Source organism: Balaenoptera acutorostrata, chromosome 1, assembly GCF_949987535.1.
Source record: "Balaenoptera acutorostrata chromosome 1, mBalAcu1.1, whole genome shotgun sequence".
NCBI classification, from domain to species: domain Eukaryota; kingdom Metazoa; phylum Chordata; class Mammalia; order Artiodactyla; family Balaenopteridae; genus Balaenoptera; species Balaenoptera acutorostrata.
The window spans coordinates 160,781,639-160,809,570 of NC_080064.1; the positions used below are offsets into that span (position 1 = coordinate 160,781,639).

Below are 27,932 nucleotides of genomic sequence, written 5' to 3' on the forward strand. Positions count from 1 at the left end.
TCCATCTCCCCTGTTATTTCTGAGGCTGATAGGAAGTCTCTCACATGTGCTCGTGTTCTGCTGACAAGCTATTTGTGGAGGATCCCTGGCCACTGTCTCTGCTACCATGCCTGAGATCTGATTTAAATAACAAAAAGTTTATGCGGAACTTTTCTATTGACAGAGCTTCAGTCACATCACTCTTATGATGTATTTTCAAGGGATAAGAACTTTTAGGTAGAAAACATAAAAACCTAGACATAAAGAAGAGGCCTAAATATACATGCACAGCATATTCAGACGAGGGCTTTTGAACAAGACCTCATCTTTTGCAAAGTTGTTTCTGGCTTAAGGACAGCAGGTGGCAGCAGAATCAAGCTTTTTCACAGCAAGAAGCTTCTGGAGCTTCAGATGGTTCTCAGAGGAGGAGAGAAGCAGCTTTTAGTAAAAACCTTTCATCTAAAAATCTAAACTCAGCAGAAGAACAAAAACAAAACAGTGAGGAACCAGCGCCATTAGCCTCAGCCACTAAAGATCAGGGTGTCGTTCCTTGACTGCCATCCACACAGCCACATCTTGTCCTTCCAAGGAATCCTGAGATTGCCATGGACAGTGGCCTGGAAAGGAACCTGGGGTCTGTTTCTCCTTGAATAGGGTTCCTGTCCTGATGGTGCCCTTGTCAGATGTTAAAGCTGGTTCACCAGGAAACAGGCTCTGGTCAGGGCTGGGCTCCCTGGAGAGGTCAGAACAAATTTATGCATGAAAAAGGCATTTTTTAAAAAGGAGATCTTGGATGTAATAAAAAGAAATGCATTACTGCTATGTGCTATAACACAGATGAACCTCAAAAACATCATGCTAAGTGAAAGAAGACAGTCACGAATGCATGATACCATTTATAGGACATGTCCAGAATAGGCAAATCGAGAGACAGAAAATAGATTAGTGGTTGTCTAGGGCTGGGGAGGTGGTGATTGAGGAGTGACTGTTAATGAGTACAAGGTTTCTTTTGGGGTGACAAAAATGTTGCAAAATTAGATTCTGGTGATGGTTGCATAGCTCTAGAGATATACTAAAAACTACTGAATTGTGCACTTTAAATGGGTGAGCTTTATGGTATGTAAATTATCTCAAAACTGTTTTAAAAAGAGAGAAAGGGGAAAGTATACTTCGATCACTAATATATTTCAAGTGAAAATAAACCTCAAGTAACTATTCTGAGCAGAGAGACCGAGACAGACGCAGACGGGGAGAGAAAAAGACTCTGCAGCTGCCACAGAAAAGAATTGGAGGATGGTTAGAAATATGACTCTGGTTCATTGGTGGATTTTACTTTTCGTTTAGATGCTGATGTGATAATGGTACAATATGCTTCCTGCTTCGGCAACACACTTTCTGTTCCTAAGGACTGCAAATACTTCCTCACCTTAAAGAGTGACTGGACGACGGGGGTGGCCATCTCACTGTTTTAAAGGATGAAGCTCTTCCTGGAATAGGCCAGCAGAAATAGCAAAACTCTGAAGTCACACAGGCCTGCTTTCAAATCCCAGATCCTCCTCTTATTAGCTATGAGGTGTCGGTTCCTTTTCCATATCCACATCTCAAGGTTGAGTAAGAATGATTTAACACGAAATATGAAAGTGCCTAGCCTATAATAAACATGGTATTTATGTTATTTTCCTAGAATGTCCAGCCTCACTTGCAAGAAGACTTTTTCTCTTAAAATCAAGCTGTGTCATGCTTTCCTGTTGCTCCTATGGCTCTAAGTCTCTGAAGGTCTTCTCTACTGCCCCCCAGTACCGCCCCAAGTCCATTTTCCATCGACAACCTTATTATCACTTTTTACAGCAATGGAAACTCCCTGAGAATGGAAAATTAGTCAATGACAATATTGTATTGGGAAGCATCTGAGTAGGAGGGAACCCCTGTCCCTGGTTCCCTAAAACACAAGGCTAGTCAGTAACATATGTCTATAATATAACCCTGGATACCAATGGTGCAATGAAAACTCTGCTCCCACCAGAACAATAGTGTTTATATTAGAGAATTTGAGGTGTGATAATCAGAAGCATTTCTAGAAACTACGGAATATTGGGATAAAATGTCAACACTTTACTCAAGATTGTACTTAAAATCCATGCAGGTTTTTAACTCCATAGGCATCCTAGTAGCTTTGGGGGAAAATTATACTCTGTTCATAGTGTAATGGATGAGAAAATGGGCTAAGGAGGCTGCCTTGTTTCAAAGCTTGGCTCTGCCTCCTGTGAAACCAGGGCAACTATTTATCCTCTCGGTGCTTGTTTCCTCACACATCAATTGAGGGAATAATAGTATCTATTTTATAAGGCTATATAAGGATTCTGTACGTTAACGTAACATGCTTAGAACAGTGCTTGGCACGTAGTAAGCATCAATAAATCCATTAATTCAACAAATGTTTATTGGGACTTCCCTGGCAATCCAGTGGTTAAGACTCCATGCTCTCACTGCCAGGGCCCGGGTTCAATCCCTGGTCAGGGAACTAAGATCCCACAAGCTGCATGGTGTGGCAAAAAATAAATAAATTAAATTTAAAAACAAAACTACCCCACAAATGTTTATTGAATATAGTTGTGGCTCAATATGTGACACTGTTTTATGTTGGGAATACTAAAGTCAATAAAACAGAATAAGTCCCTGCCCTCATGGAGCTTACTTCCTGGTGGGAAGAGGCAAACAACAACAAAAAGTACGTACATACACACATATGAATTGTGTCCTCCTACCGCATTCCTCTCCCCCAAGTCATATGTTGAAGCCCTAACCCTCCCCCCCACCCCACTGCCCGCCCCACAAGGCAATGGTATTTGGAGGTAGAGCCTTTGGGATGTAATTAGGGTTAGATGAGGTCATGAAAGTGGGGCTTTCATGATGGGATCAGTGACATTATGAAAAGAGAGACACCAGAGCACTCTCTGCCATGTGAGGACACAGTGAGAAGGTGGCCATATACAAGCCAGGAAGAGAGCCCTCACCAGGAATCAAATCTGCCAGCACCTTGATCTTGGACTTCAAGCCTCCAGAACTGTGAGAAAGAAATGTCTGTTATTCAACCACCTAATTCATGTTATTTTGTTATAGCAGCCTCAGGAGACTAAAACAGGTTTGTTTGTAAATACATATTTGAAATAGGAACCTTGAATAGGCACAGAGCTGGTTTTACCGATGGAAAGAGCCTTATACTAAACTATGGTGGGGAGCTTGCATTCCCATTTTAGCAATGGTACCCACTCTCCACAGAGTAGCCATGGAAAAGTCACTTGATGACTCTTATCTTAGATGTCTGCATCTATTAAATGATAAACTAGATGATCCCTGAAATGTTTGGTTCTGCCCATCTTATGGTTGGAATAGCAATTCACCTTCTGGGTAATTTACACACGTAAGTGTGCTAATAGGGTGGCAGAGAGGGTGATTTAGAGTAGACACTGATTATCTCGATTGTACTTTTCAAATGGAAGATTAATTAAATCCTAAGTTTGGATTTGGCTTCCTAGTTAGCAATGTTTCCTTCCTGGAAAAGAAATAGCGCGTGTCAGAGAGAGCAGCTCCTTTGGATAGTATTTTTCCTTCTTCCCTGGTTTCTTGTGAGCTCTGACTGCGCAGTTCTCTGGGAGCCTCTTCCTTCCCAGATAACAGCTAAGACAACAGAGCTTATGGTTTTCCTGAGGTTCTTTTGATAAATGGCTAACATCTGATTGATCCATTCTCATTTCACCCGTTACTTGTACAGGAAAACTGTAGAGAGTGTAACAGCACAAGAGAATAATTTTTAAATTTTTCAGACATTTTGTAAGATTTGATTTTTCTGCTTCTCTCACCTCTGAATGATTTCACTGGGGTATCTTGGATGTAAAAGATTTCTTCAAGTTCTTTTGCTCTTGGATCCTCCAATTCTCTGAGCAGGTGACAGCCTCTAGAAATGCATCTAAGGGGCCTCCCTGGTGGAGCAGTGGTTAAGAATCTGCCTGCCAATGCAGGGGACACGGGTTCAAGCCCTGGTCTGGGAAGATCTCACATGCTGTGGAGCAACTAAGCCCGTGCGCCCCAACTACTGAGCCTGCGCTCTAGAGCCCGTGCTCTGAGACAAGAGAAGCCACCACAGTGAGAAGCTCACGCACCCCAACGAAGAGTAGCCCCCGCTTGCTGCAACTAGAGAAAGCCCGCGCGCAGCAACGAAGACCCAATGCAGCCAAAAAAAAAAAAAAAAAAAAATGCATCTAAGGAAAGATCATATCACTTCCATCTTTTGACCCCTGGGCACCTTCCACTACCAAATACACTAAAGAAAACAAGAGTCTTCTCCTGTTAGCTCTGGTGCAGCAGAATTGAGGAACAACCACAAAGAAATCAGAGTACATCCTATAACGGAGCTGTCAGGCAGCTTGTGACGGCAGAAATATTGTTTTTCCTGGTGATAAGACTAGAAGGATCTTCATAAAACCAGCGGATGTATCATTTTCACTTTTGAAAGTCCATTTTATAATAGATTGTTTCTCAAAACGGAAAAAAATGAGATTTTTGAAATATTTTTAAAAATGCTCAATTTCACTCTTAAGATAAAAACAAATAAAAATTACAAGAGGATGCTTAGCAGATTGGCAAAAATTTTAAATAACCTCCTCTCTTGGCATTTTCATGTAAAGGTATTAGGAGTATAATTTTCTGATCAGAAGACAACTTAACAATATCTATCAAATTTTGTAGTGCACAAAGATTAGAGTAGTAATTACTTAGATCCAGTAATTTCACTTCTAGGAATTTATCCCACAGATCTTCCAGACATGTGCTCAAAGATGTAAGTATAAAGATAATTATTGCAGAATTATTTGTGAGAGAAAAAAAAAAAAAAGAAAGAAAGAAACTTAGAGGTCCATGAAGAAGACTGGGTAAATAAATTAGTAAGCTAGAGTATATCCATATAATGGGATACTATTAAAGAATAATCTTCATGATGTACTGCTAGGGGAGAAAAGGGTACAGAAACATGTAGGTAATCCCATTTGTTTAATATTCAGAAACTAGTGACACAGGTGGCATCTGGAGAGGGAAATTAGAAAACAGTTTTTCTTTTATACCCTTATTTTTCATTGTATACTTTTTTTTTAACATTTAGATTTTGTACCATTTGTGTGTATATTTTAAAAAGTAATTAAAATTTCAACACCCACAATAGTGACACACAAAAAAATCTATGGGAAATAGCTTACACACATTGAATTTTGCTGTATGTCAGGCACTGATTTTCTAAACACTTTACATGTATTATTTGATTGAATTCAACCAGGACCTTGTAAGGTGGGTACTATTATTATCGCCATTTCAGAGTGGGAAAATTGTGGTAAAGAAAGACTGAATAGGATTCACACCTAATCAGTGACAGAGCTGAGATTTGAACCCAGGCACCTTTGTTCTAAGACCAGAGTCTTAGCCACCATGTTCTACTGCTCCTATGCAGTCTCAGACTTCCATGACGAACTCTTAATTATAGTGTAGCCAACACAAAACTTAGAAAACAAACTCAGATGTGCAAGGACGTTTATACTTTCTTTGAGTCAACTTAAAACGGATTCTGAGTCCCCATCCAGCTTTATTGGAAGAAAATATAATCTTAGTCATTATTGGGGCTCCCCTCTCCAAGGGTTGTGCAAGGTCCTGGGGTCTTGCCTGGTAGAGACCCTGACAGTTTTCAGCCAACCCTGGTCACCGCGGAGATGTCCACTGACCCAGTTCAAGACTCTCTAGCCACAGCGTGTAGTCTTACCCACTCCCACTTCTACATTTCAAGCTTCTTCATATCCTTGGGAGGTTTTCTCCTTCCCTTTTCCTGCTGCCTTCAAAGGCATGGAGAATACTCTCTTCAATGAACTCAGGTTTTATCTAAAGACAGTGAGATCATTCTGCAAAAAATCTCTAAGGTGAGAAACTACTGAGGGCCTATCTAACTTGCTTAGATCAAAGTGGAAGAGAAAATATAGGAAGAAGACAGAGAAATTCATATTTCAATAAATTATCCTGCCACAGAATCATAGCCATGGAAAACAGGATAATTTTGGATTTGGAATTTACCTCCATCATTTCGTCTGCAAGTGTTTGGACTTGTGTGGTTCTGGAATGATGACTATAATATATAAACAAAACCATGTCTTCCACTGGTAGATATGGATCGAGACACAAGACATTTAACCCCTGCAATTTGAATGCAAAGGCATATGGAGTATGCTTTGCAAAATGGACAAAAATCTGATGGGGGACTGAGGATAGTCCTCTTTTACACCTTAAAAGTCCTCAAATAGATATCAGTCAAGTTCCTGGCCCCTGCTCAGCTAACCAACAACCCATAAGTGCAGAAAAAAAGACAAGATTGGAATCTAAGGAAGGAAGTGTTAATCCAAGGGCCTGGAATCAAAGAGAACATATTCAAATAGAAACCAGGTTGATACCAGAACTTTAGGAGGGTTATCGCAGGCAGGAAAAAGATGCATGATCTAAGCATAGGATTTTTGGACTACAGGAGCCTGGGTAAGAGGTCTGCCCCAAATTCCATCTGCCACCAATGAAAGCAGAAAGGAAATGTGTAAAGTGAGCCAAGCCATGGGGAAAGAGTCCAAGTCGGGTGTGCCTCCTGTGTGTTTAGTAATCGTGTCCAGCTCAGCAAAGCTGAGTTTCTTTCTTCTTTGGACTACTACCCATTTTAATGAGCAAGGAACATTTGATCTGAAGCAGTTTCAGAAACCCAAATTTCCCCCAGCCTTTGTCTAAGTTTTGTAAGGAAAAGGAATAGCTGCAAATTTGCCTGTGAGCGCTCCCGGTCAGCTAATTCCTGGTCCTTTGCTCCACCTAGTGGATTTCCATGCTGGAGAGACTCTGAAAAGAAACCAGCAGAGAAAGGTATACTTTTGCTGATCAATCTGGACTTCAGTCATTTTCTTTAAAGACAATACCCTGTTCCACCCCAATCTGTCTTTGTTCAGATTGAGTGAGCTCTTTCATTTATTTCCATTAAAGCCAAATGTGTAACTGTGAGTCAGCAGAATCTAATGCATTCCTTTTCTCTGTTCTTAATATATAAATAGCATTATATGATCAGGAGACTCATATCAGCACAGAAAAGCATATTCCACTCATAATTATATCCTTTGATGGCCAAACTCAATCAAACCTTGACAGGGTCATTTAATTAAATAATGGCCTGCCTACTTGTTAACCCCCGGGAGGCTTCTTTGAGCAATAATTGGTTAGTCATTGGACCTTTTCAGGAAGTTTCACATGCAATTAAAAAAAAAGATGAAAACATTACAAAGTACAGCAAAGCTAAGAATTTCAGGTACAAAGGGATTCAGAGCCGATTCTTACACAAAATCAATATGTGGAGATAAAGATTAGTATCAGTGTGGGGTTAAGCCATTAGCGTATACAAAATAAATTCAACAATCTATATTTATTTGCTAGCTGATTGTGCCCCTGTCGGTCATCAGCCTTAAAATCAATCAAATAATTATTCTTTATCCCTTATACTAGTTGATATTTAATTGCTGTTATAGGTTGAATTGTGTTCCCCAAATATTTATATGTTGAAGTCCTAATCCCCAGCATCTCAGAATGTGACCTTATTTGGAGAAAGGGTCTGCAAAGAGGTCATCAAATTAAAATGAGGCCATTAAGGTGGGCCCTAATCCAATATGACTGGTGTCCTTATAAAAAGGGGAAATTTGGAGATAGATATATGTAAAGGAAGAACACCATGTGAAGATAAAGATGGCCATCTACAAGCCAAGGAGAGAGGCCGGGAACAGACCCTTCTCTCAGAGCCATCAGAAGCAACCAACCCTCCCAGCATCTTGATTTCTGACTTCTAGGCTCCAGAACTGTGAGATAATAAATGTATGTTGTTTTAGCCACCCACTTGTGGTACTTTGTTATGGCAGCCCTAGCAAACTAACACAATTTCCCTGGCAAATGAATAAGAATCTCTGCAAAAATGAAATTAATCCATAGAATGCTAGAGTTGGAAGGGAATCTCAGAAAACAACTTGCTCGATCCCCTTATTTTGAAATAAGATGCCTAAGGTCACACAGCAAGTTGGTGACTTTGTCACCCTCTTAGCTCAGCCTTTGGTCCTTCTATGTCTCTCCTAATCTGCTGGATATTTCAAAGATGGCGGCAAAATCAGCCTATGATGGTGATTAGATCCAAGACTTTGTTGAAAAGAATTTCCTTGGGGACAATATGCAAGCATAGACCCTTTCTAAGTATTTGCTAATGAAAGCACGTGCTAAATAGGAGAATTAATTGCTGGTTACATGCCAGCCAGAAGATTGATATGCGGTGGAACAGTGAGACAGGTAACTTGACCTCTGGCTGGACTGATAGGATCCATCATCCCTCCAGACAGGCACTTGGTTGCGGTAAAGGTCTAGCTCTGGCTGGAGGGTTGCCCCCATCCCACAGAGGATGATTCACCAGAGTGACTTAATCATCAATCAATCAGTCAGAAGCTCAGTTTCATGTGAGTGGGGTTGGGGCTGGGGAAACAGAGTTTGGCTTCATGGTGGGTGTGGAGACTTGTTATAATAGTAAGCACGCTCTTGATTAAAGTACATGACACAAATAATTGCCAGAGATCCCAAACCAGCTATCACCTAGGATTATGGAGATCTGATCTAATATGAGACAGAAAGCCCAGTTTCGACTCCACAGCAGAAACCTTTGAAAAGTGTCCAGGAGTAATTGGCATTTAATCAATGCAATCATTATCCCAGCACATGGCTCCTGCAGCTTCAGGCCCCCTTGCAACCACTGAACTGCAAAAGGGAGAATATATCTGTTTAATTTCACCACCAACAACATTTGATTTACAGTCCCAGATGAGGTCCAAGTGGAAATATATTCACATTTTTATATTTGCGAAACACAGTAAGAATTCAGTCTTGTATCAATGGTATGGCATAAACAGTGATGGGCATTTTCCCCTTACAGAGGCCTGATCAGCATTAATTTTGATAGACAGGAGAGTAAAACTACAGCAGGCTGCTAAGCATTTGTTTTTCATTTAATCTTCTCTAAACCTTCCATGAAACATGGGGAAGAATATGACTGCTCTTCTCTCCCCGAGATATGGAAGGAGTGTATGCTACTTATAATTAGGAGACAAATAAATATTGACTTTGCTTTTGGTTTCGCTTCATATAGTGTTATCATTGGGCATCAAGTTAGGTATTTAAAGGAGAACATACTTCTCTTGAAGGGCAGACACTATTTTTAGACCTATATCCCCTCTCCTTTTCCTGGCAGGAGTTCTTAGTTCACTTTCACCCACCCTGTAAAGGGCAACTAGAAAAAAAGAGAAGGCCCAACTTTCCCCTCTCAGCATTTCACAAGTTTTTCCTGTAGGATCCATAAGAGGAAGTGGGGAGGGAAAAAGAAGTATTCTTGAATTTAAGGACCTATAAAATGTTTTCTTAGATTGATGGTAAAAAATTTCAGTGTTTTTTGAAGGGTACTCCCAAATTACCCACTTCAGAATGACCTAAAGAGCTTGTCAACAACTTAGATTGCCAGGCCTCCTTATGTGTTCTGCATCAGAATTGATGACGGTAGGGCTCCGGAATCTACATGGTTAACGAGTATCTCCAGAGACCCCAATATACACTAATAATGGATTCTACTCACCTTCCCTGTGTCTCAACATTGCTGTTCCAAGTTTCAGTCTCTTCTCTGTCTACACTTACTCCCTCCATAGCATCAAGTCTCATGCCTTTAAATGTTTTTATAGGTAAATAGCTCTCAAATTTATATCTGCAGCCCACACCTCTTCCCCCAAACACCAGAAGCCTATATCTAACTGCCTGATTGATATCTAATAGTCATATTAAAAATCAAACTCTAGTTTTCTCTCTGAATTTGTTCTTCCTCATCTCAGTAATTGAGATCACAAAACCTTGGAGTCATTCTTGATTCCGTCCTTCATATCTTCCTCACTTTCTCTCATACTCACTTCCAGTCCATCAGAGTCCTGTGAGCTCTTTCAAATATGTCCCAAATCTTCCTCTATTCCATGGGCTACTACAGCAGCCTGCTGTTTGGTCTCTCTGCTTGCTTTCTGTATCAGTCAGAGTTCAGCTGCAGATAACAGAAGCCATTCTAGTTATCTGAAGCAGAAAGGGATTTAATAAAGTTGTAGTAGATTCATGCTACAAAAATCCTTCCCATCCCACATACCTTTCTGCAATGTGACTTTGCCACAACTCCCAAAAAGAAATGGAGTCTGTATTTCTTTTCCCTTAAATCTGGGCTAGCCCTCTGATTAACTTTGACCAATAAAATGAGGCAGCACTGATGTTGTGTGACCCCCAGACCTAACCATAAGAGGCTTTTGCAGCTTCCATTTTCACCCTCTTGGAAGGCAGCCTTCATATAAAGCAGCTTAGGCTAAATTACTGAATGATGAGAGTCCACATGAAGAGAGAGGGCTGAGACTTTTAGGCATCCCTGCCAAGATCCCAGACATGTAAAGGAGGCCATCTAGGACCTTCCAGCCTAGCAGAGCTGACAGCTAAATACCACTGCATATGTGAGCCCAGGTGATATCAGCAGAAGAAGCACCCAACCAACTTATGTTTGGGGGGTGTTCATTACACAGCAAAGGTAACTGAAATGTCAGTGAAGTTAGGGCTTGCAAAACCTTTGAAGGGCTGTAGGGGTATGCTTTAGGCTAGGCCTCTAGGAATGACTCCCAGAATAATACTGCAGAACTGGCCTGCCAAGGGAACTACTACTTCTGCCATAATCTAAGGGTCAGGAAGCCACCAACCACTTTCTAGTTCCAGAAACACATCACCTTAGCCATGATCTGGGCATCAGGGACTTGTTACAAGATCTGCTGGCTGCAGATCTACCACAGTCATTTTACATTAGCAAAATGAATGATTAATGTGCCTTTTCCCCACTTAAGTAAGTTCTGAATTCAAGACGTGTGCAAGTACAGGTATGAAATTAAGCACAGAATCCATTTGGTATTCTAGACTACTTTGTGTGATTTACAAAAATTTTTAATAATAAATCTTTAAGGGCTTCCCTGGTGGCGCAGTGGTTGAGAATCTGCCTGCCAATGCAGGGGACACGGGTTCGAGCCCTGGTCTGGGAAGATCCCACATGCTGCGGAGCAACTAGGTCCGTGAGCAACAACTACTGAGCCTGCGCGTATGGAGCCTGTGCTCCACAACAAGAAAGGCCGTGATAGTGAGAGGCCCGCGCAACGCGATGAAGAGAGGCCGCAACTAGAGAAAGCCCTTGCACAGAAACGAAGACCCAACACAGCCAAAAAAAAAAAAAAAAAAAAAAAAAAATCTTTAAGAAAGACCTCTCTAACAAGTTTAGAGAAACAGAAAAGAAAAAAAAAGACTTGTGCAAGTGCATATGACTGGCAAAAAGTAAATTATGTTTCAATTTCTAGCTGCAAAAGAGTCTGGGAAATGTAATTTTTAGCTTTTTAGCCTATGTGCTGCTGAAAGGCACAAAAGGAAGAATTTTTAAAAATGTTTTGTTCACTGTTATAGCACCTAGTATAATGCCTACACATAAGTGATGGTCATTAAATATTTGATAAATGATTGAACTAAAATTTGATAAAGGAGGGGCATGATTGAGAGATGATTGTCTCTAGTTAGCCTAGAGTATGACATTCTGTATGCCTAAACCCCTGTTTCTGTCATTCCTTTTCCTGAATATATCCTGGAGTATCGAGAAAGACTTATAATTCAAGATTTTTTTTCAATCTAGTATTTGCCATCTTTACTATCACTGTGCAACCATCTTGAGTCAAACACACTGGGTTTTTTCGTGTGTAATAAATTTTCATTAAAAAGGTGAATTTGGGAGGATGGAAAGAAGTTTTTGAAGGGTGAGCTCTTTAGTCTTTCCTGCTTCCCATGGCTTTGGCCACCATCTCTCTTTGAGGGCTTGTTCTTCAGGATACTGACAGCTTGATTTCTCTGGGTAACATCATGCAAAGGAAATTAGCTCAGTATGTCTTCTACTGAATTCCATCTGTAGTTCAATGTTTTAATGTATTTATGAACAAGGCTACAGAGCAATTTTGATAAGACAGTGTTCCAGTCTCTGAGAATATTTTTCCCCAAAAAACATTTTTAAAAATACCACTGAACAGCCTGGAAATCCACCCCCACATGAGCAATCTCCAGCAATCTCCAGAAAACTTCTCAGGTGTCACAGCCATAATAGCAGGTGGTTCCTTTGGGTATAAAAATTATGGCAAGGATAAGAGACAAAAAGCAAACTGTTTTGATATTCTGGGTACAGCTTTCCCCAAGTGAATCATTCCCATATGCCTACTCTTACCATGGGCCCCTTTCCAGAGGAAGTGGGTTGTGTGAATGGAGGTGTAGAGATGCATTCTGGTGGGCAAGCTTCGATGGTGCCCATATTTGGCAGATCCAATTAATCTTTAGATATTTGTCAACCCACTCTTTTACGAGTCTCAAAACGCAAAATTTGATTATGGATTTAATACCTGTTTTCACTCCTCTCATAATAAATACTTAATCTTGTTATGAAGATTCAGTAGTGCTCATTTGAGGCAAGACAGCTTCTGAAATTCCATAGAAATAGATTTTAAATACAAGCTTGTAAGGAAGGCTGAGACTAGAGCAGTTCGCAAAAGGTTGTCATTTAATTCACTTTTCTATTATGAAATATTTGAGACATACAAAAAGTTTAAAGAACAGGTATTTACTCTCTAGTGAAATTTTGTTGCTTGTAAGATAAAAATCTGGACTAGTAAAAAAGACTTTGTTTCCAGATAGAAATGCAGCAAAGCTGGAAATTAAGAGTTTTGCATAGATTTATTTTTTCCTTTCTCTCTAGTTATAAGATTAGCATTTTTATCATTTACAGGCACACCAAGTCTCCCTTACTGAAAAGGGAGATGCTGTTGTCACCATCTTAATTTAAATAAAAAATCTACCAAGGGAAAGATGTGTACAGGAAGATCCCTGATGGAAAACTTGACTTTATTTGGATAGAAGACAACCACTTTGAAAAATAAAAAGGAAACATAGTCATTAAGCTAATTAATTCTGGCTTTTCCAAATCTTAGAGTGGTGTCATTTACTAGCTGTGTGATAATTGGGTAAGTTTTTTAATGTCTCTGTACCTTGTTTCCTGAACTGTATGGTGAGGATAACAATAGGATCTACCTCTTAAGGGTTGTTAAGTGTAAAACGCTTAGAACAGTGCCTGGAGTACAGTAAGTAAGTCCTTCATAAATGTTAGTTCACTTTCTTCTTCTTCCTCAACAAAACGTTAGCTCCACATGAGAGCAGGGACTTTGCCTGATTTTGTTCTGGATCCTCAGCTTCTATTTTGCCCACAGTAGACATTCAACAAATATTTGTTGAATGGATTAATTAATGAAAGTAGCTAGGTTTTGAGGCTAAAAGTGAAAGAGAATTTGTCCTAAGTTTTATAGCTAGTGAGGGAAAAACAGACCTCAGGTTTAAGATAGGTTAGGGAGGTAGGAAAAAACCCCTAAACTAAGATGAGAAGACCAAGATTTAAGTTTAAATTCTTCTAACTCTCTGGGTGCTGATACCAAGGTTTTCTTTCTCTATTTGTAAAATGTAACTCCCAAGGTTATTCTGAGGATTAAATTAAAGTGTGTATGAATGCTCCCAATAAAATATATAGGGATATACAACACATGGTATTATTAATTTTTATCTCAGTAAGTTTATCCATTGGATGACAATCAAATGATTCTATGAGAGTCTTGGAAGAAAGAATCTTTAGCTAAAGATTTAAGTACTAAAAATATTCAACCCCAGAGGTACCACAGACATAGACTAATTTTTTCCATCTGTGCAGTTTAGGGTAGATTTGGCATACACTCAATACCAGGCAAGAAAGAAACTGGTTTAGGCTGCTTTTAAAGTTTTAAAAAAAGGCAGAAAAAGAAACTATTTCCTCTTATAAGCATGAATGTTAGAATAGAGAAAGCCTTCATCAAGTAATTCACCACTGAAGCAAGCATATTTAATCCATATCCTCTCCTACCTTTTCCCACTCCCCATTTTTGTTCTAATTATTAGTCATTTTATATATCATGATTTATGTATTATGGTGGCTTCCCCCTCACCAAAGAAAAGTAAAATAGGTTATTCTTTATCAGTCACATGCGACTCAGAGGTCAAAAGAGCAGTTCTTTGCCGGGTAAACTTCCTAGATTAGCAGTATTTAAAGACCTGGTTTTCAGAGCCAGGGATTACTCAGAATATTATGGCTTTAAGATTATGCCCCACCCAAGATGCCTCACCAGAGCCTGAGTCTGAGGCTGAGAAACTGACTTGAGGAAAAAGATAAAAGAGCAAAAAAAGCCATAGTGGGTGAGCTGATGACTCACTGCCCCTTCCTTGAACTTCAGGAATGACAAGATGGAAGAGGGGAAGAAAGGCAGTGCCCCACTGCAGACCAGATGTTTCAAGAAAGACAAGAAATTCAGGGAACTTAAAAACTTATATATGTTCTTAGGGTAAAGGCAACAAATATAATTTCCATGGTCAAGTTGTTGAGTGCATCAAAGAAAAGAAACTAGGAACACTAAATTACTTTTTACCATCAGCACTATCACCCTAAGTCTGATCATTTTATTCCCCTGATTAAAAACCTCAATAACTCTACATTGCTACTGGATCAAGTCTAAACTTACGATGGCATAGAATAGTCTTCATAACGTGATCCGAACTTTCCTTAGCACCTTCATCTTCTAATTAATTCTTATTACATATCGTGGAAGGTATAGGGGACCACTAATAATTTACCAAATAAACCAGATACTTTTAAACTCCAGTCCACTTGTTTACACTATTCTCTCTGCTCAGAACTCTCATCCCAGCTGGCAAGCCCCTAACGGACTTCAAAGCCTGTCTCAAGTATGATTTCTTCTCTGTAGCTTTCTTAACTTCTGTTCTCTCCTACTACTCAGAATGATTGTTCTTTTGTCTATCGTGTCATTGAACTGGAAGCATCCCACTCATTAAGTAGACTCACAGGGTTCTATCCTCTCCCAAACTTACTGAATACTCTATATGGGCAATCGTGAGCCTGTCATTGTGCAATTCTTGGCACACCATAGGAGCATAATATAGTTTTGTTGAATTGAGTCAAATATTAGAAGACCAAAGCATAAATAGATTTTCTAGGCCTGGGAATTATGTTAGGACTAGAAAGTGTATGCTAAATCCACATATGAGATTTTGCCTTTGCTCTTACCAGAGAGCGTGTAATTTACTTTTATTTAAAAAACAGCGTCATGAATGTATTTCTCTAGATAAAACATTATTAATCCATTTTTGGCTTAGAACTGGCCTTCCCATAACCCGGTTAGCCAAAAGGTAGCTGAGTCATTTGAAATACTCTCCAGCTGGGGTGGGATCACATTTGGGGTTTGCTTCAATCAGTGAACCCCTGTCTCGCTTTGCTCTTCAAAGAGCTCCTCCGTCAACCATAGCGTTTGAAGGCCTGAGCAGAACGGAAACCAGATGAACTGTGTTGAATTCCAAACTTGCCACATTGTCTACTCTAGCATTAAACTCTTCTTCTCTAACTGAACAAGTTAACTGAAGAAGTATATAATGTAGTATCAATTTATTTTTTATCTTATCCATTATGCCACCTTGTTCCAGAGTCTTTAAGAGAGTTTAAAGAAAAAAAAAAACCCAAATCCAAACCAAACTGTTCCACACTCATCCCTTTGGTTCTTTTGGGTACCTTCTGTCAGTGCTGATAGTCAGGGTGAAAGACTTTTGGAAAAGTTTTCCAGTACTAGTAACAGCATTTCCTGAAGCATCTTTTATCTTCCATCTTTATGCAGCAAATGATCCTGTCAGTGCCCACAGGTCAGTTTTACCCTAAGATCCAGTGAGTTTGTTTAACCTTAAAATCAGTCACTGAGGCCCTCACCTAGACCACGTAACAAGGTAGTTGTTACCCAGCATGTGTCCCAGCTAAATAAAATCATAGCTGATTCATGTCTGAAGGTGCTCAGGGGGTACAGCATAATGATTAAGAACAGGAGCTCTGGAGTCAGTCTGTCTGTCTGAGTTTGAATCAGGCCACGCCTCTGACTGGTTATGTGACTTTAGACAAGCTTCTTAACCTCTTTATGCCTCACCTGTCTTATCAGTAAAAAAGAAATAATAATGATACCTACCTCTCATGGGTTCCTTGGGTGGAATAAGTGAATTAAATGTGTAAAGCACTTACTGGTACATGGTAAGCATGCAATAAATGTTACCTATGTTAATAGGTAATGTTATTCTATACTTTTATGTTTCTAGGTAAGAAAAGTGGGTACAATAAGAAATATTTTTCTCTATATTTTTAGGTAAGAAAAGTGGCTAAAATTAAAAATTAAAGGAAGGCTGATCATTTTTAGAACAAAACTTTATTTACAAAACTGTAACTTGCTCTGTTTTGGTATTACTATTGACAAAATGCCTTTGGTTAAAATATTAGTTAAGGTGATACATTGACTTTTAACTTTTCATAAAACAAGAATCCAACACTATCCCAGCTTCTTATTCCTGTGTGGCTCTGAATGCAGATAAACAAAACAAAACAAAGCAAAACAAAATTTAAAAAACCTTCTTTATAATGTACAATGGCTTAAGCAAACCACTTCTTTAATTTTTTTCTATTTAAGGGTTAGGACTGAGACTACTCATCTAAAATTTGCTATTCACAGAGAAAGCCCTGGAGAATGGGAAAACTTAAAGATGGAGGTTATTTGGTTTTCATAATACAATATCCATATGACTTTAGAAGAATGTAAATAAATAATATTAGTAAACAGTATATATTGATAATTTCCTGGCAAATTCATTTATCTAAAATCATGCTGAGGAATCAAGAGGATTTCCCCATACATTCACAAAGTCGTGTTCCATATTAACATAGTTATCACCAATATAACATATGATAACCAGTACCCATGGAAACCTAACAGCCTATTTTTAAAAAGTCCCTGTTAAGCTTTAATTCCCAGCTGTGCTTCACACATATATGCATGGTTATATGCATAGATTTATGCATGGATATAAGCATGGTGATATATGTGTGGATACTAATGCCCCTTATTCGAATGTAAAATTAATAGCATCTGGCATCTAGTTGTAAGAAGACCGTCCCCAGATTGGGAGATAGTTGAGTGACACATGAAAGATTCTTCTACTAACTGAATTTAAGAGTACACCTATACTGGGAAGAGGGATGGAGAGAGGAAGGGTAGAAGTAGAAGCAGAAGTAGAAGAAAAGGACTACATTGGTTCAGTAAACTCAGGTAATTAATTTGAGACAGAAAATAAATAAATCAACAAATGCCCCATTTTTGTTTTCCAAAAAAATAAATCACTGGCAAATCCTTACTAACAATTTTTGAATTGGTCCATTAATATATTTTTTACATAGGAAAAAGTTTAAATATTGTATCTATTATAATTCTATTCATCTAATACACTCCTCTGCTGAGATATCTGACATGTCTTCATCTGTACTCTCTTCTACCTCTGGCAAGTTGCCCCAAAGTAGGAAGTTTACACCTGAAAAGAAAAGCTCATAAAATTATTTGGTGCTGACTACTGTTACAACTCAGAACACGATATATAAAACCTTATATGTTAACATTCTTATATTAAATCACAGTGTTAGCAGGTAAGAGAAAAGCTATTAAAGAATGAACCACAAATAACATGATCGATACCTAGATATTAAAATTATCCAACATCTAGAATATAATCATTCTTTAAACACTTTTAATTAAGGGCTTGAACTCTAGAATCTTGGAATTCAAAAAGATCTCAGGAGTCCATTTCCTCAAACCTTGCCTCCAGCTACATTATGCCATAATCACTCTACACTGAGAATTTTCAAATCTATTTTAATGATTTTTAAGAATGGAGATCTCACAACATCTTTTTAGATTACATTTCTCTTGGAGGGTGCATGGGAAAGGCCTGAATAAGTCTCCTCATCTCCTCAACAAGTATGGAAGTCACTGGTGCCTTTCTTCTGGTTAAAAAAAGCAGGGTTTTGGAGCCAGTTATAATATGAACAGTAATCCTTGATATACATGGGTTTTAGGCTAGAGGCTGTCAAGGTAAAACTATAAACTTTAGGACCAGGTTGTAGCTGTCAGTACAATAAGCAAAATGACAGTCTAAAGCCTCATTATGAAAGAACAGTCAAATATCATATTAAAGAATCCAGCACTGGTATACGATACAAGACCACATATATGGTAGAGGATAATGAGATGGTTTATTATGGGCACGTACTATAACTTGAAAGCACTAAATTGAAAAAAAATACCATTATTAATTGACCTCTTGGAGAGCCAATAAGAAAGCAAATCTCAAGCTGTCCAGTTGTCAGTGTGGGCACAGGGAAGACTCAGCAACTCTGGGTATCCACTCCACACATACTAAGATAGTGGTCACATGGTGGAATAGAATGAGCCAGGGTTTGGAGATTTGGTTTGAATCCAGTTTCCACCACTAACAGTACACCATGGATGTTTTTACTACTTTTACTACAAATGTATATAACCACAGGCAATATATATTATTGTTTTGTGTATATAAATTTTTTATAGTATGCTATTATATGTATCTCTTCTAATTTGCTTTTTTCATTCAACATTATGTTTTTGAGATTTGCCTGTCCATATGTGTAGATTTAGCTCATCTCTTATGTCGGTTGGGCATTCCATTGTGTGAATTAAAAACAAAAAAATATGTATATCTTAAGTATGGCCCATCACTCATCCTTTCCTCTAACTGCCTATTTTGCACAGGTGCCCAAGGAGACATGTATAAGGATGCACACTGTTGCATTATTAAAATAGCAGAAACAATGAACTGTCTCTCTTGGGTGAGATACGGGGGTTTAATCAGGCAAGAAATTAGCATCTATTTGATGCATATTGATGTCTATCATATTATTTTCTGTAATTTTTTTGTATGTTTGAATTGTTTTCAATAAAAAACACTTCTTTTCCCCGGAGAATGGATGATGTTCTGCTTTTGAAGAGATGACAGGATAGTAAGGAATCACTAGGCAGAAATCTAAGGGAGAATTAGAACCCTTAAAGGTGAATGGAGAGCTGAAGACAACTTTCCTTTGAGGGCATTTGCCAGTCCCATGGAATCTGAACTGAGGTTTCCCAAGCCTCCACAGGAGAGTCTCAGGAAATCAGGTCTACACGTGAAGGCTAACCTAGAACATAGTCTTCCTGGGGCCCTTTCAGTCTAAACATTCTAGAATTTTATAAAGCTTGTGTACGTATTCCTTTGATGCTGCTGATTCAGGTGATTCAAGTAAAGTTCCAATGCCATGAGAAATCCTGTTTTATACGAAGCATCTAGAAAAATCTTCCTTCAAATCATAATATTAGGGTTACAAAGGAGAAGTTTGATATTCTTGGAGTCGATACTCAGAGACATGAGTGGCTCGGCACAATTGGTTCAAAGGAGAAAAAATAAACTAAGAGACGGGATCTGACAGAAGCAGCACCTTCCTTTCTCTGTTAAGAAGGGAGGAAGGAAATCCTGCGATACATCTGTTTCTCATGGATTAGATTCAGTGCAAATGGAAGAATGCTGGGCTTTTATCTTTGAAAAATTGACCAATATTAAAAAGTAAATCAAAATTGAAAAACCTCCACCCTGTGTTTTGAATTCTATGAAGCAGGAAAAATAGTATCAAAGCAGAAACTTCCTTTAATGTGTCCCATGAGCAACACAAATATAAAACCGGAGGCCTAAATTAGGAAGCTATATCTCACTTAGGGGGGTTCAGATAAGTCCTTGCTCAAAAATGGCCTTCTTAACATACTAGAGTCTTAAATTAAGGCCTCCAAATGATGGGTTGAAAGCCACAACTGAACGCCAGGTGATTAAGAAAAAAAGTTAGAGTCTATAAAAACCCAAGCATAATTGGAGAGTTTAAAGACACTGACAACCTAGCTTACAACTCATGATCTCTTAGTCTGTGAAGGCAAATCATACTTCAAAAAAAGAAGTATATTTTAAGTTCTGAAGAAGACTAAGACATACATTTAAAAACCTGAGAATGTTAGTGCCAACTTGGATTGTCAAGTTCTTTAAACTTGTTCTGTATACTAAAGTTCTGTAAACTTTAGTTCCCTAAAAAAAGTCCCACTAAAAGTCAACTTCGTATTAAAGTCAACTTCGTATTCTGTGTAAGCAGATATTAGACATTGAGAACATGTATCCTATAACAAAACTGAAAGGCTCCAGACAATATAAAATATATTATGTAAATATCTTTTAAGAATAGGTTGTGTATTTCTCTACTAAATAATCAGTAAAACATATTGGTATTAAATATTTCCCTTGTCTGAAATTTCATCATAATTTATCAATATAGATGTCAAAATGGCTATTTTTATCCTGAAACAACATTACCAAATACAGAGGTTACCTAGTTTTCCTTCCTCCCAGCTCCCCATGACCCTAGCCTCCCCTCCTCCCTTTTCTTAGACACACACACACACACACACACACACACAGACCCATACACACAATTGACTATCAAATCTAAATTCTTCCAAAATTCTCTGGAGCCATATTATATATCAAGGCAGAAATTTAGAGCAATTAAAATATTAATTTTAAAAGGCCAAGAAATCCAGCCAAGTTTGAGGCTCCTAAATATGATGATGGAAATAGAAATGCAATGAATTTTGGCTAGTAGTTTCTGTAAGTAAATGTTTGGGATAAAAGGATTGAAGTTTCACTCTAGTGGATCCAACCCAGGTGAGAAAGTCTCAGAGGGGATCCTGAAATGATCTATGGAGAGGTTCACTCAAGTCTTGGTAGACAAAAGTTAGAGGAATGTCTGAGTCTGTTGTTTCTTACCAGTAGAGTCTAGTCTGTTAATACCATAAACTGCCTGGCTGTGAAACATCCGAAAGTGTCCATTGTTGCAGGAAAGAAGGCAGGAACAACATGGAACAATCACATGATAACCTACAATGTTCCCACTAAAAAGAGAAAGTAAATATTATTAGATACAAGGTAATATCTGACCATGTAAGCATTTTTATGTGCTAATGTAAACAGACAGACCATATAAAGATCTCATTTTCTCCTAACACCCTCCATTGCTGGGATCTTTGGGATGGGAGTTACTCTGATAATGGTTACAGTTCTACTGCCAAGTGGGAAAACAGTCTTTAAGTGAAATAAGAGTAACATATTCTGTTTCTTTGCTAGTATTGTTTATGCATTCCCCCTTCAGAAGCTAGTTTCTAAATGCCATAAGGTTGTGATTTGTCCAAAATTGATGGGCTGTATAGACAAAATACATTAAATAAACTCAGACCTGTGGATAAAAGGTTTTTGCTCTCCCCAGGACTGTGGCAAGTTGGGTTCTTATATGTTGCAGGTCCATGCCAGCACCTAAAAACTGTTTCAACAGATGGAGGAGTAGGAAGACAGCATGAGCCCATGAAAACCGAACACAAGCTGGCTGATCTAATTTTAGTCTCAGTGTTTTTGAAGGAATTCAGAAATGAAGCAAATCCATAGCTTCTAGAGAAAGTTGCAAAAGTTTTTACTGTCTCCAGGGTTATCCTTCTGATTAGAAATAACTCACTCTTCCATAGGTTTTTTTCCTATCTGGTCACTATTAAATAGAATGAATATACAGGGAACATTTTAGCTAGAAGTTTTTTTGTTTTTGTTTTTAATGACCACATGAACTGCTTACACCTTGAGTTGTAAAAATTCCTATTATAGCTTGTTCCTCCCCTTTGAGATGTGAGTCAGTCATTTTTGTGAGGCCCTACAAAAAATACTATAAAAGGTACCAGCCCACCTAAAACATGTCTTCTAATCATAATCGGCTTGAAAGGCAAACAAAAGAAAACAAAAGATGTTCTTGGATTAGGACTGACAGTTATTTATAAGGCTATATTGCAAGAATAAATTCTACGGCTTTAATTACCACCTGTATTCATCCATTCATTCACTCATTCAGCTAATGTTTACAGAGCATCTGTTATATGTCAGGTACTGTTCTAGGTGCTAGGAGTAAAGTCCTTGTTCTCACGGAGCTTTCTACTAGGGACACTTCAGATGATTCTGCTCCCTTGTTAAAACTCCTTCAATAGCTGTCCACTGGCCAAAATTGAAAACCCAAAGACCCTTCCTACCAAGGTTTAGATCTGTGCTACCCAAAACATGGCTATTGAGTACTTGAAATTTGGCTAGCCTGAATTGAAATGTGCTGAAAGTATAAAAATACACTAGATTTCAAAGACTAAGAATAAAAAATAAGAATGTAAAATATTTCATTAATAATTTTTTATGTTGGTTATATGTTGAAATGACAATTTTTTGAATCTATTAGATTAAGTAAAATATACAATTAAAATTAATTTCACCTGTTTCTTTTCACTTTGTAAAATGTAGTTACTCGCAATTTTTAAATTACATATGTGGCTTGCACATATCTATTGGATGGCGCTGCTCTAGACTGTCTGGGTTCTGACTGCATCGTTAATCTACCCATACTACTCTCACCTGATGTTCACAATCTCTCAGCCACACTGGCCATTGTCTTTTCTATTCCTTGAACATGTTCTTCTTTGCCTTGGGTTCTCTGCCCTGGCTGTTCCCTCTGCCTAGAACATTCTTCCTCTGGCTCCTCCCTATCTCATCTTTTAGGATTCAACTCCAGTGTTACCTTCTCATGAGGAGGCTTCCCTGACCATGCTATCTAAAATAGCTCTTATCACTCTCTCAAGCTCTATTATTCTCTGTCATTTATTATTATTATTTCCTTTGGAGTACTTCCCACCCTATTTAAGATCTTATTTATTTAAATATCTTACTGATCGATTGTCTTCCTACTGGAATATAATGTCCAAAGGCCTATGACTTTGTCTTCTTTATTGCCAGATTTCCAGCCTCTATAACAATGACTCGCACATGGTAGGACCTCTGAGTTGTACTTTATAGTTTACTAAGCCTTTTAACATTCATAATTCACTTGATCTTTACAACAACTCTGTAACGTAAACACAAAAGATATTTTAATTTCTATCTTAAGAAGATACCTATCTATCTTAAGAAGATACCTGTCTTCTTAAGATATAAATTAAATAAGGAAACAGAGGTTCAGAGGTTTAGAGATTTAAGAAGTTTAGTCAAGATAACAAGAGAATAAGGGTAGGGCCAGGGCTCAAGCCTGATTTTTATGACTGTAAATCCAAGCGTTTTTTTTTTTTTTCCCTCTAAACTACATTGCCATTTTCTGAAAGTTAAAGCAGATATTTGTTAATGCACTTTGAAAAATTGTAAAATCACATACAAAGGTAAAGTGTCATAAGACCCTTTTGAAAAACAGTTCTAAGTAACAAATGGCTTTTCAATGGCTCACTGCATGGGTGATAACCAGTGCTCAATGCAGCCCACTGAACCTTTCTCTGTGCTTCGGTGTCAACATCCATCTCCCAAACCCAGGGCTATTTGGAATATTGCCACACATTACCATTTTAGACATGCGATGTCCTTCAGTTTACATTTGCAAATTTCAGTGAAATAGCATCTTCCAATGAAGTCCACTGCACTGGAGAGGGAAAAGTGTAGAGATAGTCAAATGTACTGTTAAAAAAATGTTGTGCAAAACACATAACATAAAATTTACTAATTTAACCATTTTTAAGTGGACAGTTCATAAGTGTTAAGTGTATTCATATTTTTTGTGCAACAAATCTACAGCCTTTTTCATCTTGCAAAACTGAAAGTCTATACCCATTAAATAACAACTCCCCATTTCCCTCTTCCCCCAGCCCCTGGCAACCACCACTACTTTCTGTTTCTATGAATCTGACTACTTTAGATACCACAGATAAGTGGAATAATATAGTATTTGTCTTTTTGTGACTGGCTTATTTCACTTAGCATAATGTCCTCAAGGTCCATCCATGTTATAGCATGTGACAGGCAGGATATCATTCCCTTTTAAGGCTGGATAATATTTCATTACATGCATGTACCACATTTTGTTTATTCATTCATTTGTTGAGAGACATTTGGGCTGCTTCTACCTCTTGATTATTGTGAATAATGCTGCTAAGAACATGGGTGTGCAAATATTTCTTCTAGATCTTGCATTAAATTCTTTTGGATATATACCCAAAAGTGGTATTGCTGGATCATATGGTAATTCTATTTTCAATTTTTTTGAGGAATCGCCACGCTATTTTCCATAGTAGCAGTACCATTTTACATTCCCACAACAGTGCACAGGGTTCCATTTTTTCATACCCTTGCCACAAAATGTACTTTTGATTGTAATTTAGCATGAATTTTGTAGGCTCAAAGAGCTGCAAGAGACTCTAAGAGAAACTGTAAGAAAACGATAGTGTATTTTGCAAGGGTAAGTTAATATTTGTGAGTTCACTATAAATATGACAAACCTTCTATTCAAAAAATCGTATGTGTTCATTGATTTGTATACATCTTAGCACATTAATCCATCACTATTATAACCCCTACATGGAAGAGAAGACAAGAGGAAAGACCTGATTGTACTCCAGACTCTGGTCTAACCTTTAACGATTCACATATCTGAGCTCTCCTTATGACTATTTTATACTTACCATAGCTATTGTAAAGACGAATGGGTTAATATTTAAAATTGTTGCTTCTGTATGTGCTACTAAAAAGAAAAGGCACTAGACAATAAATCACAGAAACTTTGCAGTAGTAGGTTCTAGATTTACTGTCTAGTGCTTTTTCTTTTTGCAACACATACACACGCACAGAGGTACTTATAATAACCCATTTATCTTTGCAATAAATGAGGGCCTTTGGCTTTGCCATTAGGCATGACTACACTTAATCCAATGAAGATAAGATTTCAAGGGAGGAAGAGTCCACAGCTCTGAGTATATTTAATTTTTTAAAAAGTTTCTATCATTATCATGAAATTCATTTTAAAGTATTCTGATTATTAGTGTGCCTTCTCTGGCTCTGTGTCCAAAGAACAGCTGTCCATGTGCATTTTGGATAATTTCTCTTTCACTTTAATGATAAAGTTTCAATGAACAGCAAAATCTTGAAAATCATGTAAAGGCACATATATGTTGACTATAGAAAGAGAAAGTACCTTTTAGAGCTAGAAAAAGGTATATTTGAGTCAAATAAAATGGCTATTTTTCCAAATAGGAAGCAAATTCTTAAGGACTCTACACCTAAAAGTGGGTAGTGACTGAAAACAGAATTTAAAAGGATTTGAGTATGCAAACCAATGCATAATATCTAAAATAAGCTTTATGGGTGCTCCCTTGTTAAAACTCCTTCAATAGCTTTCCACTGACCAAAAATGAAAACCCAAAGACCTGTGCTATCCAAAACATGGTTATTGAGTACTTGAAATTTGGCTAGCCTGAATTGAAATGTGCTATTTGAGGGATAAGTCCTGTTTCATCCCATAAAAATCTATATGTCTCTCTCATTCAGAAAGAGAGAGAGAGGGAGATTATAAGAAAAGAATACTGAATTAGGTGGACAATGGATCTGAATCAGCATGCCAATTGCAAAAAATGGTAGAAAGCTAGGGAATGTTTTTTTGGAGTAAGACTTTAGTAACAAAAAATCAAAAACTTAAATGACCTCTCTTCTCCAACAGTACAGAAAATCTTGCTTGAATCACCTACCGTCTCAGTCATGGAATTGATCCAGTGAGAGGATGGTTGGGCAGGGCACAGTAGCCAGGGATTCAACTGAAAGGACCACATGACTATAACTGAACTAGAAGCATTACATCAGGACTGACCACTCTGGCTAAACCACAGACTTTGTCCAGACAGTCTGCCCCCTTAGTTAAACTCCAGGGGGATCATCAGACTGTTGGAAGTGGCTGGAACACCAAAATGATAACCTCCTTGTTGACTCCCAGAGGTTCAAACCATACACTTTTCCCATCTAGTTAAAGGCTACCGTTGCCCGCCACTAGCATGACTTACTTGGTAGGAGGGATGTCTGTAGAGAAAAGGTCTATTTCAGTGTCAGCCAGCAAAACAGCCTTCATTCCCCTAGAGCTGAGCACTTGTTTACAGAATTTGCAACACAGGATGGACACGCGCCGGTCATTGAAACTACAGCTGCTCGTAGACATGGCGTCCGGGGAAGGATGAGGTGAGGGACTTTGAAAATAGAGCAATACCCTCCCTAGTTTGATTCTCCCAAGCTAAAAATCAAATTGCGATGCCTCGATCTTTTCTAAGCCCGAAAATTGAGAAGGAAATGAGTTCTTTTCTGTTTTCCCGTGGGAGGGTAAAAGTAGTATTTATTGAGTAGAAACAGGGGAGAAGCAGCAGCCTTGGCTTTCTCTTTAACTTTGGGGGAAGGGAGAGGAGTTTGAAGTGGGGAGGAGGCAGGCTGCAAGGTGCCTCGGGAACTTCTCTAGTTTTCCCTTTCTCCAGTCTGAAGGATCCTGTACTCTTTAGCTCCTGCTCCTTTTGCAATTCCCTTAGCTTCTCCCGTACAGGCTCTTTTATCTAAAGCTTCCCCCTTAAGCCCCTCCCTCGGAGCGCTCCAATTTCTCTCACGGATCGCTGGCTAAGCGTCCCTACCCACGCGTCCTCTTTGGAAATCTTTCTCCTCTCCCCAGAATTCAGAAATCCACTCAGCTTTTCCCACCGGGCAATCCCGGGTGCTCCTTAATCCTCCCGCGACCCTCCTCCGCTCTGCTCTTTCGCGGGCCGCCCGCTTCACTTCTCTCCTGGCAGTCCCCAGCCCTCAGCGTGCGGGCTCTCGCGTCGTTCCTCTAGCGACTCCCTCCCCTCAGCTTTCCTTCGTGCCCCCCAACGTCCCCTCAAATCTTTCCCGAGCGGCCGCTCCAGAGCTCGCGGTGGTGTTGGTGGGGCGGGGCAGAGGTCGCTTTGGGGGCTCCGTCGGCGTTGGTGTCTCTGCCACTGAACACGTCGCTTTTTGCTCCCTCTTCCCCTCTCTGCCTTTCCAACAGGCTGTCAGTTTGAATTGCCAGCGCTGCGCACCGATTGGGAGAACTAGAGTTCGCCCACGTCCCGCATTGGAAGGCTCGGGAGCCTGCCCCTGACGAGATCTTAGTGGCCAGGAGCTCTACGCCCCGCCCCAGTGACGGTGCCTAGATAAATTCGGCTTGCTGGTTGGCTGAGCTTGGCCCCTCCTCCGATCTCATTGGTCGGCTCCGGGAGGTTTGGGCGAACCCTACTCCCGCTCCAGTGAAAGAGGCAAGGCACGCCCTTCGCACTTCTCATTGGAAGACGTTCTACAGTCCCCGCCGTTCTCTACTCTTTATTGGCTAAAATTCTCCGCAACGCCCCTCCTCACTACCCCGGTCCAATTGGTCGTGCCTTCTCTCAGAAGTATGTGTTTGGCTGTTGGTTCTATCTTAATCCCGCCCATCAGTTCTACTTTGGGGTTCGGCAACCCGAGGAGGAGCTTACTCTGTGACCACGCCTCGGTAGTGCTAGTCACACCTCCAAGTTTCGCCAGCCCCTCCTCCTCATTCCTAGCCTCTTGGGATCACCTATTCCTATTGGCTACAGGCCCCATCGGTCGATAGAAAGCGGGCGGTGATTGGCAAGGGGGTGGGCTCTGCTTCCCGGCGGGGTCCTGCGGAGTTGGCGGAGGCTCCTCAGGGGACTGGGGGACCGATCTGCGTAGACGCGGGTGGCGGGGAAGAGAGGGGAGGAGAGCTCTGAGTGGGAAGCGGAGCCGGGGGCCCGGGACCCGTCGCGTCAGAGCCAGGTAAAGGCTCCTTCCCTCTCGCCTTTCTTCTTCCCCGCCGCGGAGCTGGAGCCCTGACTGAACAAATCCGG

The 27,932-nt window shown here is 39.3% G+C and overlaps 1 protein-coding gene across 5 annotated transcripts; it reads right to left on the reverse strand.

The window, feature by feature from the left end:
- Positions 1 to 4,865: 4,865 nt before the first annotated feature.
- Positions 4,866 to 27,716, reverse strand: LOC103012295 (protein FAM72A). Of its 5 annotated transcripts, none has more exons than XM_057542154.1 (5): positions 26,761 to 27,716; positions 26,094 to 26,189; positions 23,612 to 23,689; positions 20,974 to 21,098; positions 4,866 to 6,885 (listed from the first exon to the last, which is right to left on the reverse strand). In XM_057542154.1, exons 2-5 carry the CDS (start codon positions 26,156 to 26,158, stop codon positions 6,713 to 6,715), a joined length of 441 nt encoding a protein of 146 aa, XP_057398137.1. In that variant the 5' UTR covers positions 26,159 to 26,189; positions 26,761 to 27,716; the 3' UTR covers positions 4,866 to 6,712. The 5 variants fall into 5 exon arrangements, 4 of the variants coding, with proteins under 4 accessions (XP_057398137.1, XP_057398119.1, XP_057398127.1 ...); XR_009007389.1 differs by adding an exon at positions 10,017 to 10,170 and having other exon boundaries at positions 6,765 to 6,885; positions 26,094 to 27,716; XM_057542136.1 differs by having other exon boundaries at positions 26,094 to 27,716.
- Between the last annotated feature and the right edge of the window lie 216 nt (positions 27,717 to 27,932).

What these genes read in the sequence shown, in the direction of transcription:
- LOC103012295 (XM_057542136.1), bottom strand. Translation starts at nt 26,245, where the DNA reads ATGTCTACGAGCAGCTGTAGTTTCAATGACCGGCGCGTGTCCATCCTG. An exon ending in ACAGACATCCCTCCTACCAA is followed by an intron (nt 23,690 to 26,093) that starts GTAAGTCATGCT and finishes TTCCCTCTCCAG; the next exon opens with TGCAGTGGACTTCATTGGAA. An exon ending in GACATCGCATGTCTAAAATG is followed by an intron (nt 21,099 to 23,611) that starts GTAATGTGTGGC and finishes TTCTCTTTTTAG; the next exon opens with TGGGAACATTGTAGGTTATC.